Here is a 16,879-nt window from a genome sequence, read left to right on the forward strand (position 1 = left end):
GCCAGAGAGATGCTGGAGTTTAAATCCCTACTCTCTGTGACTGGGCAAGTTACTTTGTACCCCACTGCTTTAGTTTCCCTCACTGCCTTAGTTTATCTATCTGTAAACTGGGTGTAATCACAGTAGCTACTTCCTAAGGTTACTGGGAAGATGACATGCATTAACATGGGTCAAGTGAGAGCCTGGCACATGGTAAACACTCAGTAATGTTAGCTGTTGTGGGACCACTTCTGGCAGACATGAGGCATGAAATGGTTCAGGTGACTCTTCAGTTCCACGGGTCTTCTGCTGATTTTAGATTTTGATTCTTCCTGGGTCTACATAGGAAATTAAAACTTACCTGGAATAAGTTAGAGCTATTCTTATTCTGAGTACAATGCTGCTTAGCCGACCCTTAAACGAACACCCATACCCATGTGATTCCTTAGGGAGCAGGCCACTGTTCTTCCTTGCTAGGTCTGGAAAGAATACCTTGCCTCCGCCGGCAGTTGAGTTTCCTAAAGCAGGTCCCTTCTACGAGGCGGTTCAGGCGTTGTTGTTTGATCAGCTCCAAGATTTCTGGCTGGATCTTCTCCTTTAGTTCCCTGTGAAAGGATAAACACATATTCCACAACCCACCTTGAGAAAAGCACTTGTCTGAAAGGGCACCATGGCAGAGAGGGCAGGTGCGTAAAAGCTCCATCTTTTCCTGAACATCCCCAGACCTCCTAGGTTGGTGCTTTAGAGAATCATTTATTAAGCATCAGTAAACAGGGTTGTCTGCTGTAGTAACTGTATAGATTCTCTGACTTTTACAGAATACCCACAAGAGCCCCAATCACTTCAGTGATGTTTTTCTACACTGATGTCTCCAGAGACATTTTGTCTCTTGTTTTATAAAGTCACAGATACAAATTTATGCAAAAATTCACTTAGTTCTTCTGAGACAATGAATTACTGGTCATATTCTACTCCGTACAGCAGATAGATAAACTCCTAGACTACATGTGTGATCTGACCAAACAGGAGTGATGGACAACCATGTGGTGACTATTGTACAGCAAACACAGTGTTGGGTGAAGCAAAGGACCACTTACAAAGCGGAATAACATATCGTCCGAGATTTTAGCCCATAGAGATGGGGATAATGAGGGCATAAATTAAGGATTTGCATCTTGTTTCAGGCTAATACAATGTAATTTAGGTTTAGATGTACTATGCTGTAAAGATGAGTACAGTGGGTTGTGAACCCTTTTTCTTTTCTCAAGAGCAGAGATTTTTTTATCTTGTGAAATTTTAGGTAGCACCCTCATATTTGAGTATATTAAAGCTAGAGTTTTTCTAGTTGAAGATGTATAGAGAGACCTAGAGTCTAGCCCTCAGAGCAGTGTTGAAAGCAGTGACCCAAACTCAAAAGACTAGGATTTCCATCTAGGCTCTGCTCATAATTGGCATTTCATGTAGCTCCTCTAAGTCTCTCCTCATTCGTAAAATGGGAACAAGAATGTTTCCTTCCAAAGGGGATAGTGTGAGTATAAGTGAGCTGTAAGCGCTGGGCAGGAATGCCAAGCGTTTCTGGATTTGCTTAGATAATATTCTCGCCTTTCCTCAGGACAAACATTTCTTGTGCCCATATGTAGTCAAGGCTCACATTTTTCGTAAGCTTCAGCCTTAACTCTGGGCTACTCTGGATCGTAAGCAATCTATCTTCACGTGGTATTCTGTTCCCAGGTATGAAAGGCCCTACACATTCAGTCAGTGTGTGCTATGAGCCAGGCAGTGTACTAGGCAAATGTAGCTCATTTAACACCCTTCTCTCCTCCCCACCAAAGAACCCCCGACTTGTGGGAACAGGTATTAATATCATCAGTCCCATCTCACAGATGGAGAAATAGCTTACAGAAGTGAAGCCCTGAATAGGAGTACACAATCAAGTGTTTCTTGTGCAAACTGCTTCTATTCACTCCTGAGAAAAAAATAAAGAATAAAAAGCGATATGAAAGGATCTGGCCATCTATCCAGGTATGCTAGTAAGCTGTTGATACATATTTGGACTTAAATGGCCTCAAATACCAGGGCATTTGATACTGTTCCATCTGACCAGTTTTAAAGCTGAATGTGGATATTCACCCCAATGGTACAGCTTGGTGCATCTGCTCTCTGTGCATTTTCTCTTCTGGTGTGGGTCTCACAGGGTCTCATCTCAGGCATTCAGATCACTAACATTACCTATTATCAGCATTCAGTTTTTGTAGAATGGACTCAGAATTGCAGTTTTGATGAACCCTGCTCTGAATGGACAAGAAGGTGGAAGATAGCCAAGGTAGTCACACATGACAGTAAATCACTGCTTCTGGCTTCAAGTCGGGGTAATGAGGTGGAGAAATCATGGGAGAGAGAAACTGGGAATTTCATCAATTCTTAGGTTAGAGATGCACCTTTAAAGAATAGTTTTCCTAGGCTAGAGTTAACTATTAAAATGGAGATGAGGATGCAGAGATGAGGACCAGAAGGAGGAATAACTGAAAGAACTTGATGATTTATGATTTTTAGTGTAAGAGGCAGATGTTATCATCATAGCACCTTCCGTTATGAACCATCTCTGGGGATGGACTGTCAGAATAAGCGGATCTGCTGCTACAAAGGTTACCTTTTCTTGTTATGAACCCCAAGGACCCCAAAACATGTTTAGGCAATGAGGGAAATGGAATAGCTTTTTTCTTTTTTGTAAGTGATGTCCTCTTCTTTCCCGCAAATGGGCTCAGTAGCTGCAGACTTCACTCATATTAGGAAAACATATGTAATCCCTACATGGTGTTTCTGTGAATGAGATATGACCTCTGGGGGAATCCTGGTAATAAACATGGGCTGAAATTGGGCTTTGACATTCTCAGCTTGGGGTTAATGAGGTCAAGGTCATGGGTTCACTAGCTCTGCTTTGATAAATATTCCTCTATTTCTAGCTAAAAGCTTTGTAAATAAATAAAAGGAGGAAGATTAATGGAGGTAGAATAAATGAGTGTATGAAGAGCAGTTCAAAGTCTAGCACTGTTTCCGGAAGAGAATTCCAAGTCTAAGCCCAATGAGGCCGGTGACATATGCAGAGGACAGACAGCACCACTAGACTGGTGAGCCTCCTTTCTGGACCTGTGTTCATCTAGAACAGAGGCTGCATTGAACACTGGCATTGGCTATGAAAGCCATGAGCGAAGCTTGTGACCAGTCTTTAACAAGGATGTAGATTTGCAGGACAGGAAGTCCTGGCTCTATCTGCTTTTCCTTTTTCTTCCTCACCTACCTGTACTGTACACTCCGAGATAAGATGAGGTATAAACGAATATATTCACAGTGTCAGTTTTACCATTTCTATATTGATAGTGAGACAACTTGTTAAATTCTGGTTATCAACTCATAATAAGAGTGACTAATTCTCAGAGTGTTTGTTAAGTGCAGGGCATATACTAAGGGCTTTTCATGTATTACTTCACTGAGTCCTCTGAACAACTCAACAGTGTAGACATTTTATTAACTGTTTTTAGAAATGAGAAAAACAGGTTTAGAATGGGTGATAGAACTTGACTGAGGAGCCACATTTGCAAGCGATGGCCTGGGAATCTGATCCCGGGTCTGTTAGCTCCTGGGTCTGCGCTTTCCACATTTTGCTACTCTGCTTCCATGGTGTCTGTCCCTGCAGCTCCCCTCCCCCTCCCCCAACATCATGGCAAATGATCTATTTGGGGACTTATTAAGCTTTTTATATCCATTGCTACTGCTGCTGCTAAGTCACTTCAGTCGTGTCCGACTCTGTGCGACCCCATAGACGGCAGCCCACCAGGCTCCGCCGTCCCTGGGATTCTCTAGGCAAGAACACTGGAGTGGGTTGCCATTTCCTTCTCCAATGCGTGAAAGTGAAAAAGGAAAGTGAAGTTGCTCAGTCGTGTCCAACTCTTGGCAACCCCATGGACTGCAGCCCACCAGGCTCCTCTGTCCATGGGATTTTCCAGGCAAGAGTACTGGAGTGCGGTGCCACTCAGGTCAATTGTGCGGATGAACTTATCTGCCCTGTAAAGTCACACAAGGTAGAAAGTAACAAATACCTTCTTCTGAAATAATTAGTCAAGAGCTAAGAAAGAAAACAGAGCTTCTTCAACCCACTGAATACACAGTCTTCCAAAATATTTGTTCACCCAGAGCTTGCATTTTTCTGCTCAGGAAATATAAACATTTTATAAAAATGAGATGCACGCCTTGAGGGATCGTCGTGGCTCTGAGATTTGCTTCCATGCTGTGTGCAGCAGCCAGGTGAGGGGAAGGGGATGGTCAGCGGTGTTCTGCACCAGAGATCAACCATCCAGCCCAGCCACTGCCCAATCTGCAAAATGAAAAGCTTGAACTGGATGACCTTAAAGTTGCTTTTCAGTTCTAAAATATGAATTCCTAAGCCCCAAGCTTGGGTTAGATGTGTCTCCTATGTGCTTTTGTGACAATCTACCCGCCTGCGCTTCCTCTCACCTGGCACTAAGCACAGTCCCTGATAATCCCTGCTAATCTCAGCTTTGAAGCCTGGCACAGGGACAACCAAGTGTCTCTGTTTCTCTGCCTGTCCCAGCACCTCGGGACCTTGCAGGAAGGAGTTACTCAATACATACTTGTTAAGTGAATGAATGAATGAATACAATCATACATGGTTCTCTGCATTTTCTTTGTTGTGGGTTTATCCCATGAGCCACTGTGGCAGCATTTAGACTTCATCCAACTACAATGAGTTCCTGTCTAGCAGATCATTCTAACAGACAGAGCATCACTGGAGAAGCAGCTGGAGGCTGGTAGCCTCCTGCCTACTTCAGGGGCCAGGATAGGGATAAGGTTGGTTCATGGCCTCCCCCATGAAATAGCTCTGACAAGTTTTTATGACTTTACCAGAGCTCTGGTGGACCATGGTGCTTTTTAGTCCCATGCCCAAGTGATGATGCCAATGTATATACATACAGGAGATTTCTTTTGTATTTTCATAGCTTCTCTCTATACAATAAGCATAAAGGTATATAATAATAAAAATAAAGATAAGAGTTTCTTATAATTACTGGAAAGCAAGGGAAATGAAACTTCAGAACGTCATAGCAGAGCCTTGAGAAGTAAAGATATGAAGTCAAAGCAGGAGCAAAATATTTGTACTTGACAAGCACTTAACAGTCTTATTTGGAACAAAGTCATGGTCAAACATTAATTTAGAATCACTTGGCCTTTTGGACTTAACTGAAGTGGTCCCTTAAGACTCTTTTTAGGCTTTAAGAATTGTTGTCAAAAGCATAATAAAATCTTCTTGTGTTCACACATCTGCTGAAACAAACATGAAATCCAACATTGCAGTACTGTAGGTCCCAGGATGGGGCAAAGGGCCTCTGTCCCTCCTTGCAAGAGAGAAACTGCATCAGGAATCACCTCTCACCAATCAGAATGGCCATCAATGAAAATCTACAAACAATCAATGCTGGAGAGGGTGTAGAGAAAAAGGAACCCTCCTACTCTGTTGGTAGGACTATAAATTGATACAGTCACTATGGAGAACAGTATGCTGCTGCTGCTGCTGCATTGCTTCAGTCATGACCGACTCTGTGCGACCCCATAGACGGCAGCTCACCAGGCTCCCCGGTCCCTGGGATTCTCCAGGCAAGAACACTGGAGTGGGTTGCCATTTCCTTCTCCAATGCATGAAAGTGAAAAGTGAAAGTGAAATCGCTCTGTCGTGCCTGACCCTCAGTGACCCCATGGACTGCAGCCTACCAGGCTCCTCCGTCCATGGGATTTTCCAGGCAAGAGTACTAGAGTGGGTTGCCATTGCCTTCTCCGGGAGAACAGTATGGAGGTTCCTTAAAAACTAAAAATAGAACTACCATAGAATCCTGCAGCCCCACTCCTAAGTATATGTGTGGAGAAAACTATAATTCAAAAAAACATATGCACCTCTATGTTCATAGCAACACTATTTACAATATCCAAGACATGGAAACAATGTAAATGTCCATTGACAGAGAAATGAATAAAGAAGATGTGGTGCATAGATACGATGGAATACTACTAAGTCATAAAAAAGAATAAACTACTAAGTCATAAAAAAGAATAAAATAATGCCACTTTCAGCAACATGGATGGGCCTAGAGATTATCATGCTAAGTGAACTAAGTCAAACAGAGGAAGACAAATACCATTTAATATCACTTATGTGTGGGATCTAAAAAAAAATGAATGCTATAAATGAACTTATACCCCCAAAAGAAATAGACCCACAGACATAGACATGGTCACTTGTGGTTACCAAAGCAGATGAAGGGGATAAATTAGTAGTTTGGGATTAACATATACACACTGCTACGCATAAAACAGATAATTGGCAAGGACCCACTGTATAGCATAGGGAAATATATTCAATATTTTGTAATAACCTATAAGGGAAAAGAATGTGAAATGTATCTATCTATCTATTACTTTGCTGTACACCTGAAACTAACATGACATTGCAAGTCAACTATGTTTCAATAACAGACTCTTTTAATTAAAAAAAAAAGAAATAAACAGCATCTCTGAGGAGTCAGCTGTTTATTCAAAGCTCTTTCTACTTGGTATTCAGGGGCTGTTATCTTCTTCTATTAATAGATGATGACCAAAGCAAAACCCCAGCTCTGCCTCTTACAAGTGCTGCCTGCTGCTTGCTGTGGATATGGGTTAGGTTTTACATAGATGTGAGCTTCCAAAGGGGCTTCCCAGGTAGCTCAGGTTTAAAGAACCCGCCTGCCAATGCAGGAGATGTAGGAGATGCGGGTTTGATCCCTGGGTCAGGAAGATCCCCTGGAGGAGGAAATGGAAACCTACTGCAAATGACAACCTGCTCCAGTATTCTTGCTTGGGAAACTCCATGGACAGAGGAGCCTAGCAGTGTACAGTTCATGGGGTCCAAACTGTCACATGCAACTGAGCGACTAAGCACGAATAAGCCACCAAAGGCCCTGAGGAAGCATTTCCCCTCCCCTGCTGCCTAACCTCATCCCCACAAAAGCCCACAGTTCCGCTCTGCAGCTTCTAATGATGCTTCTTAAGGCTTGAAAACAAACACAGTAGATGCTATAGCTTGGCTATTTTTTTTTTCTGTGCACTTTTAAAAACTTCATCTTAGCCTTGCACTTGGCAAAGCAGCTCTGGTAGGGGAAATGAATATTAGCTAAGGGATCTGTGGGCTGGAGTTCAAGTCCTGGATCCTACACTTGCCAACAAGTTCCTTTCCTCTCTAGACTATATTCTGGTCCTCAAGTAGAAATAAGACTTGCCTTCCTCACACAGGTGTGAGGACATGATCATAGCATAAGGAACATGAGGAGGTGCTTTGCAAATCGCCAAGCACTGAACATATCAGATATATTGGAGCAAGAAACAGAAAGCAGGGATAAAGAAAAGGAATCAGAGAGAGAGAGATGTTGAAGAGGTGCTTCATGACACCAAGGATGTAAGATGGTTTCAGAAGAAGCCACATTCAGTCTTTCGAGGGAAGAATGAGAGTAAATGTCAAACACCTTCCTTACTTCCCGTTCTGTTTCCTATTTTCTTTCCTATGAAGTATAAGGTAACAAAATTGACCTAGTTCTAAGAAAAGGACACAGGAAGATAAACAGCTCAATACTAACAAAAGATAAAGGAAACAACAGTCTAAAACAGTGTGCATGTTCAAGGTTTAGAACATCATAAAGATGGAGATGAAATTACACAACCATTGCAAGTGCCCCTGATGCAAAGCCCTGTGAAAACGAGCCCCCTGATTCTTCACCTCAGGCCTCTGGGTTGATAGCTACAAGAGATGTTCTGCTGATAGCCATATGAGACGTTCTGATGCGAAGCAGAGCCAATGGGGCAGGGAGACAGTGGGTCTTTCCTGTCAAGCTCACGCTCCCTCCCACCCATGACACTTCAATGGTCCTCTTGTTTTAATTATCGCGAAGTCTCATTCTGGCTGGAGCAGAACATCTTGCCACTCAAGAGTGCCTACATAGAATATAGCTTTATGGACAAAACAAAAAAGATTGTCCCAAGTATTAGAAAAGTTGCCAGTCTTTTCAGCTGCAAATCCTTAGAGGACTCATCAGTAACGGGGTCACTTCTTGGTTTAGATTCTTCTGCCAGCACCTCCTGTCTCCACCTCCCCATAGCCTACCCCTGCCCAGCCTTTCTCAAGGAGTTGCTGAGACTTCAGGAACTGAGTAGAGATCTTTCATTGGCTTTCCATGCAACACAGCCCAGCTGGGTGATAGGCTTTCACTCTAGAAACGGTGCGTCAGAGCTGTTGAGAAGGCAGGGGTCAGAGGTAACTTACAAAATCGGGCGAGACTGGAAATCTTCCTGGTTCATCCTCTCAGACTGGCGGATTTTCAGGATTTCTGTGTAGCTCAGGTTCTGCAGTTTGCTCTTGAACTGGTCCAGGGAGCTAGGCTTGGTTGTAAGAGCTCTCATAACCTGTTCCTTCACCACCTGCATTACCTGTGAGATTGAAGGAAAACCATAATTTTCCTGGGGATTGACCTTACCCATTCAGAAAAATCTTCCACAGATTATGGTTCCCTAGCCCCCGGTTCCCTTCGTTTGCACTTTTGGCCCCAACTTGGAGTGTGCTTTTCCAAAGAGTCAACTGCTATGATATACAGCTTTCATTTCCTCCTGTACTACTGGAATTGCAAGGAAAAGGTGGATTGACTAACTTTGAATTGGGAAGGGAGAGGGAGACTTAGGGTGGGAGGGTATATACCTATTCATTTGCTTGATATATTATATGACTGTAGACAATGCAACTCAAGAGAAAAAGGAGTCTAAGCAACAGCTAGAAGTCTGCATAATCATTATTTTTTTCCAGGAGAAACTCTCTGAGACACAATTAACTGTGGAAGTTTGGTTGGCACTGGTTCAAGTGAATGTGAAATAATACCTACACCCGTCCCTCCTGGGTTGCTTTTGCCATGTAGTTAAGGTCTGAGTGTTCATACAGATGATATAGCCAGAAATGTGCATGTGGTATTGCCTCTCTGAGCCAGGCACTAAAAAAAGAGGTCTACTGAATTAGAGCTGACACATCCCATTGGAAGCCTCAAGGAAAAAGAAGAATATGGTAATTGGCTGCTTCGGGACAGGTCCAGACCACAAAGGCAATTAACCATTGCCTCTATTAATGTGGATTCATCTTCATCCAAATATCTAGAGCAGGAAAAGACCAGAAAACACACAGAGGCATCCAAGAGACTGTAACCTTGCAGCTTCTTTTTTTCAAATCCTCCATTATAGATGCTAACAACAATTGTTACCCTTGATAACATACCTACTATGAGCCAGATACTATGAAAGGTACTTCATATGTATTCTTTATTTTAATCTACTCTAGTTCAGGACGTGGGTATCATCATTATTCCTATATGCAGAAACTGAAGCTTTGAAAACTTTAGTCCAAAATTCTATAGATGATGGGTAGGTGGTTGAGCTGAGATTTGAACTTAGGGCTGACTGTAAATGCTGTATTTTACTGTCTTCATAGCAACATTCTGGGGTCATCTGCAACTTAAAAATAAGAGTAGATCACCAGTGCACCTCAATTATGTGCTAGGTTCGGTGTCAGGCACTTTGCTGTTCATCAACTCATTTAATCCTCTTTTCAATACAGTAAACTATATGTTTTTACTAGTACTTTAAAGATAAGAAAATGGACTCAATATTGGGAAAAGAATCTGAAAAAGAATAGATATATGAATATGTATAGTTAATCACTTTAATCACTTTTCTGTACAGCTGAAACTAACACAACACTGTAAATCAACTATAATATAAAGTACAACATTTAAAAAATATGTAAGAAAATGGTTACTGAGAAGGATTGAGAACTTCTCTAAGGTCACACATATCTAGTTGAGATCTAAGATACCTGTATGGTGAACAGAACACACACTGAGTGTTGAACAGCCCCGGGGTACCACCTAGCCCATCATTATGACTGTGATCTCAGTATGCTCCTATGGCTTCTAAACAGTTATTCATTCAACAATTCAAGCACGGTAGATAGTAATTGCTCACTGATGGGAAAAAAAAAAAAAAAAAAAACAAGTATTAACTGCTCGTCGTGTCTGACTCTTTGCAACCCTATGGAATGTAGCCCGCCAGACTCCTCTATCTATGGGATTCTTCAGGCAGGAATGCTAGAGTGGGGTGTCATGCCCTCCTCCAGGGCTTCTTCCTGACCCAGGGATCAAACCCAGGTCTCCTGTGCTGCAGGCAGATTCTTTACCACCTGAGCCACCAGGGAATCCCACTCACTGGCTAGTCCCACCAAAATGTCAATATTTCATGAAATGTTATTGAACAGAAGTAACAGTTTTATAGGATGGAAAAGACCGTGGCAACCAGAACTTTCAAACCCAAATGATGGCCAGGTGATGGCGAAAAATCTCACCACCTCAAGTAATATTAGGCAGATGAAATGTCCTCCACACACTGGACAGCTTGTTGCACCAGCTGAGCTCTGTTTAACGGCATTGCCCTTCTCTGATGGTACAGGGTGCTTTCTCCAAGTGGATGTCTCTAGCACAGCTGTCCTATTACAAATAAGGACCTGTCCAGTGATCTGCTGGGGTCCACAGACATTGAGAGGCAGAACAAGAAAATGAATCCTTCTTGGTAGCAAAACAAAATGTGCCCTCAGAAAAACCAAAGCCTTGGGGGAACCCATAAGCCCATGAGTCCCCTCAGCTCAGGGATGTCTGATAGCTCACTCTTTAGTCATCTGCATGCACATTGCTTGCCCTGCCCTTGTGTAACCAGGAATCCCATGTCAACCACATTTTCCTTTAGTCAACTGAACACGGCTGAACCAAGGGTAAGATGAGTCATAGATGGCCGGGAGACAAACAGGTCTGTCTATTTTCAAGTGCTATCAACCCTTATTTTCCCTTATATCCTTCTAACCTTTAAGAATCCATGCCCACAGTAAGACTGCCCACTACTAGGTAATCTATTTGCATTTTCATAGGAACTATGAGGCAAGAAGTATTTTATCACAAGAAATAAATCTAATTGTAGGAATCTTGAGAAACTTCAGAAGAAAATGCAAAGGATGACAGATCTATATCATTCACTATGGATCTGCTTTATCCAGTAGGCAACACTGTTCTCAGAGGACTGTGTGCCATGCTTGCCTTGTAAAGAAGAGGTTGCTGGTGATAACACTGATCTAAGACTCTTGAGAGTACCTTGGACTGCAAGGAGATCCAACCAGTCCATTCTGAAGGAGATCAGCCCTGGGATTTCTTTGGAAATAATGATACTAAGGCTGAAACTCCAGTACTTTGGCCACCTCATGCGAAGAGTTGACTCATTGGAAAAGATTCTGATGCTGGGAGGGATTGGGGGCAGGAGGAGAAGGGGACGACAGAGGATGAGATGGCTGGATGGCATCACCGACTCAATGGACATGAGTCTGGGTGAACTCCGGGAGTTGGTGATGGATAGGGAGGCCTGGCGTGCTGCAATTCATGGGGTTGCAAAGAGTCAGACACGACTGAGCGACTGAACTGAACTGAACTGAAAGGCATGAAGGCAACTGTCCTCCAGGCCAGTGACTCATGGGACTTTCTGGGGCGATGGCTGGATTACTCTGCAGTGTAATTCCACTGGTTATTAGGGTTACCATAAGTCAGACTACATTAAAAAAATATTTTTATTTATGTATCGGGCTGTGCTGGGTCTTAGTTGTGGCATGTGGGATTTTTATCTGTGGCATGTGGAATCTAATTCTTTGATCAGGAATCTCTGACTTAGCCCCTGTGCATTAGGAGTGCAATTTTAGCCAATGGACCACCAGGAATGTCCCAATCAGACTGTATTGATCGAAACTTTTTTTTTTTGAGATTTGGGAACGGATTTTCTAAAAACCCAACTACATACTGTTAATAAGAAACATGTTTTTTTTTTTTAAATATGTGTTTTTACTAAAATTTTAATTTTTTTTTTCTTTTTTTAAAATTTATTTTAAGTAGAGGCTAATTACTTTACAATATTGTATTGGTTTTGCCATACATCAACATGAATCCGCCACAGGTGTACACGTGTTCCCAATCCTGAATCCTCCTCCCACCTCCCTCCCCACACCATCCCTCTGGGTCATCCAAGTGCACCAGCCCCAAGCTTCCTGTATCCTGCATCAAACCTGGACTGGTGATTCATTTCTTATATGATATTATATGTGTTTCAATGCCATTCTCCCAAATCATCCCCCCACTCCCTCTCCCAGAGTCCAAAAGACTGTTCTATACATCTGTGTCTCTTTTGCTGTCTTGCATACAGGGTTATCGTTATCATCTTTCTAAATTCCATATATACGCATTAGTATACTGTATTGGTGTTTTTCTTTCTGGCTTACTTCACTCTGTATAATGAGCTCCAGTTTCAACCACCTCATTAGAACTGACTCAAATGTATTCTTTTTAATGGCTGAGTAATACTCCATTGGGTATATGTACCACAGCTTAAAAATTTGCTCGAGAAGCATTATTTGTGAAATCAACATAACAAACATTGCTGAGTGCTCGTGGAAAACAGATGGAAACAGTGGTTGACTTTATTTTTTTGGGCTCCAAAGTCACTGCAGATGGTGACTGCAGCCGTGAAATTAAAAGATGCTTACTCTTTGGAAGGAAAGTTATGACCAACCTAGACAGCATATTAAAAAGCAGAGACATTACTTTACCAACAAAGATCCGTCTGGTCAAGGCTATGGTTTTTCCAGTAGTCATGTATGAACGTGACAGTTGGACTATAAAGAAAGCTGAGTGCCGAAGAATTGATGCTTTTGAACTGTGGTTTTGGAGAAGACTCTTGAGAGTCCCTTGGACTGCAAGGAGATCTAACCAGTCCATCCTAAAGGAGATCAGTCCTGGGTGTTCATTGGAAGGACTGATACTGAAGCTGAAACTCCAGTGCTTTGGCCACCTCATGCCAAGAGCTGACTCATTTGAAAAGACGCTGATGCTGGGAAAGATTGAGGGCAGGCAGAGAAGGGGATGACAGAGGATGAGATGGTTGGATGGGATCACTGACTCAATAGGCATGAGTTTGAGTAAACTCCAGGAGTTGGTGATGGACAGGGGGGCCTGGTGTGCTGCAGTTCATGGGCTTGCAGAGTTGGACATGAGTGACTGAATTGAACTGAACTGAAGGCATGCTCTTTGCCTTGTGTGAACTAAGGCTCTAATAAGAGAACCAGGATGAGCAAAGATTATGACAGCTGAAATGTGGATGTGACAGAGCAGATGGATGGATAAACATTGTTGGCAGATGGGAAGGTATTTCAAAGAAGAGAATGTCACATGAATTTAGAATGAAGTATGCATATTCAGTGATGTTGAAACAGGTAAATAATATGGAAACTACCACATCTTAACTGCTTGAAACCTGGGCTATGTCTGAATTGGAACCAGTTACATAAACATTGTTTCATGCCCCCAGTGTAACGGAAGAGAGGAAAATTTCCAGTTGACCTTCCACCTGATCTGCTTCTTTTTTTACTCAGGCAAAATGCTAAATTTGGGATGCTTCAAAAATTTTGAAATTGTGACCATCTCATATCTTGCAGTATAAATGGTGGCTAAATATGGTCAAGGCTGAATTATAACACTTTGTAGTTTCATGTGAGGGGCACTGCAGGAGCTGTCCCTTTCCTCATTTAGAGAAACTCAGAGTTGAGCCAAGGTTGTAATTGTCATCTCCTAATGTTATTTGACCTTCTAGCGGGAGGTAGGACATGTAAGAGAGACAAAGATATAGCCACTAGAACACCAAAAATGAAGAGGTTTTAAAATAGAATTAGGTTAATGCTGGGGGAGTCTTAACAGCTCTCTCCACTTTCCTCATTTTATAGATGAGAAAACAGGCTCAGAGGGCCAGGAGATTCTCTTATTTCATGAGTTTCTTAAGGAGCTGCCAGAGATGACAGTCACTAGACTACGTGTGACTAGACACAATGATAACGCTAGTAAGAGGGTATGTAGCATGAACTGACCAATCAGCATCCTTCCCAGACTTTTCTGACTCGACTTGAGGCAGAATTGAAGTGTGCTCTTTTCGCCTCAAATTGAGAACTGTGAGAATGTCCCTTAACATATGGCAGAGTGGAAGATAATGAGCCCGATGCCAGTAGAATCAGACACAAGAAAGTTAGAAGCACGTGCACGTGTGTGTGCGGGGGTGGGGAGAGAGAGAGAGAGAAGGAGAGAGACAAAGAATGTGTTAATAATGGTGATGCCATGTGCATGTACTAAGTCGCTTCAGTTGTGTCCGACCCTTTGTGACCCTTTGGACTGTAGCCTGCCAGTCTCCTCTGTCCATGGGATTCTCCAGGCAAGAATACTGGAGTGGGTTGCCATGTCCTCCTCCAGGGGATCCTCCTGACCCAGGGATCGAACCTGCATCTCCTGAATTCCAGGCAGATTCTTCACCACTGAGCCACTGGGGAAACCCAATGATGAAGCTATGCTGTTGCTGCTGCTGCTAAGTTGCTCCAGTCATGTCCGACTCTGTGTAACCCCATAGACAGCAGCCCACCAGGCTCCCCCATCCCTGGGATTCTCCAGGCAAGAACACTGGAGTGGGTTGCCATTTCCCTCTTCCTTGCATGAAAGTGAAAAGTGAAAGGGAAGTCGCTCAGTCATGTCCAACTCTTCGAGACCCCATGGACTGCAGCCCAGCAGGCTCCTCTGTCCATGGGATTTTCCAGGCAAGAGTACTGCAGTGGGGTGCCATCATCTTCTCCAACCACAAAGTCAGTTCAACCCTGGTATTTGCTGGTTTGATTACATAAGCCTTTTTTTCTGGAAATGGTTTGAATGGGATTCTTGTTACTTTCAACCGAAGATCTCAATGAACATAAGCAATGAAGTATGCAGGTATACCAATTTAAGAGGCTGACGTTGCCCAGATTGGAGAAAAAATAGGAAAAGGTCACTGGGTAGGAACAATAAAGCTATTTTGAAAACAAATAAGTTAAAATCATCTTCATTTATATGCTCATGGTTGTACCTTTGCATGGAAATGATGATAATCCCTTATGCAAGTATGGGAAACTCTTCAGCTTCTACTTATGCTCTGCACTTAAAATCCACTGTTAGAATTCCATTTCTCCTGCTTAAGACTTTGATCCCTGCTAGACGTAAGCATCCATAAGTGGAACAATCCTTTAAATCCCCAACAATCATTTACACTTCAGTTTGAAGAAAATATAGCCCTTTTCTTAAGAGTAGGTTGATAAGGGTGAAGAGGTCTGGATGGCACTGGCCCCAGGAAAAGGGAAGCAAGTGGTAGGTATACAGGATAAAACAGCAGCCAAATATTGGTTTTGCCTACCTCACAGTTTTGCTTGGCACTGGCCATTGTTCTATGTCCAACAGCAATGACCTGAGCGACAGATGTCATTGTTTCCTTAAGAAGGGGCAAAATAGTCAGAGGGGGCAAACGGCCTTCTATTCCTTTGCAACATACCTTCTACAAGAACTAGAATTAATGATGTGAAGTCTCTGTTAGTGCTCTATGTGTGCAATTTAAATTAGGATACTCACAACCACCATCTTTAACCCCATCCTCTTTGGGAAACCTTTAATCATTTTCTGAAAAACCCACAATGGTGTTGCAGAGGCACGAGCAAATCAGTGAACTTAAAACTTCTTAATTACAACATGTGCTTTGCCACAGACATCAAAGAAAACATACTCTTAGAATTTGCATTTGGTATTGACTGATTATTTAATCAAGGTCTGAACCGTGCCTGTGGTCTGAACCGTGTGTTTCTGGAGTTTTCCCAGCACACACTGACTGTAATAACATCATATGTTACAAAAGAAGTGGGGGTCCCACAAGACACTTGTACTTTAAATGGAGAAAACCTTTTGGCTCCTTGGCAGAGTGGGTTAAAGGTGTAAGTGCTGGGTATCCCTGAATAGAATCAAGCATGCTGGCAGTCTGACGGTGCTCCAGTTTCATTATTGTTAACTGCAATGAGCTTCTGATCCATGGAGCCTCTGTGTGCTCCTGGTCTCATCAGCTCTTTGACCCTGACACACCAGTTACATCTTTATCCAGCATCATTCATCCATTCATTCAACAACTGTTTCTGAGCATCTACAATGTAAAAGGCCCTAAGAGTGAATGTTCTTGTGTGGAATGAGCTCCTGGCCTGGGAAAGTGAAAGACTTGCAACTCCATCTGCATCTTCCAAGAGAGGACGTGACGTCATAGTGGTGCATGGGCAAGATATTCATCCCTCAAATATTTCCTGAGCCCCTCTCAAGTGCCAGAGGGCTGAGGGTGTAGAATGGGGATTTTGGCTGGGGTTTAAGGAGAGGCCAGATATGGACATGAGGAGGAGCAGGGAAGGAGCCCGTCTCAGTGGAAGAAACGGCATGAGGCAAGCTCAGAGAGAGGAGAGAACAGCTCTAGGTGGAGAAGAGTGGCTGGTGGTTTCATTTAATTGGAGAAATGAGGTGGAGTTGAGAGGTAAGGCTGGGAAGATGGTAGGTGGCTTTACTAAGATGAAAAATGCAGATTGTTTTTTTCTATTACTAATGATAAATCATCAGAGGATTTTGGGTGGTGTGATGGAATTCAGTAATGTATATTGGGACACATACAAAGGTATCTTTTTTCCTGGGCCAGTTGGGGAAAGGAGGGATGTCAGCAAAGTCTACACGGTTGAGACAAGACTGTTGCTGGGACTTGAAGGATGAATGGGAGTTACGATGTAATGGAAGAGGAAAATGTCCCTCCAGGCAGAGGGACTGGCAAGAGCAAAGGCAGGAGGTAGGCAGTGCATGACTCAGGTATTAGAGAAAAT

The 16,879-nt window shown here is 42.8% G+C and overlaps 1 protein-coding gene across 5 annotated transcripts in view; it reads right to left on the reverse strand.

Annotated features, from left to right (window-relative positions):
• Nucleotides 1-16,879, reverse strand: part of ELMO1 (engulfment and cell motility 1) — a 585,429-nt gene that overhangs the window by 32,460 nt on the left and 536,090 nt on the right. For all 5 annotated transcript variants that reach the window (XM_005889093.3, XM_070369538.1, XM_005889094.3 and 2 more), the window contains 2 exons: nucleotides 8,339-8,502; nucleotides 472-584 (listed from right to left, as the gene is read on the reverse strand). In XM_005889093.3, the coding sequence (XP_005889155.1) occupies nucleotides 472-584; nucleotides 8,339-8,502 (277 nt within the window). The remainder of the gene's footprint in view (nucleotides 1-471; nucleotides 585-8,338; nucleotides 8,503-16,879) is intronic.

This window comes from Bos mutus, chromosome 4, assembly GCF_027580195.1.
Source record: "Bos mutus isolate GX-2022 chromosome 4, NWIPB_WYAK_1.1, whole genome shotgun sequence".
Taxonomy (NCBI): Eukaryota; Metazoa; Chordata; class Mammalia; order Artiodactyla; family Bovidae; genus Bos; species Bos mutus.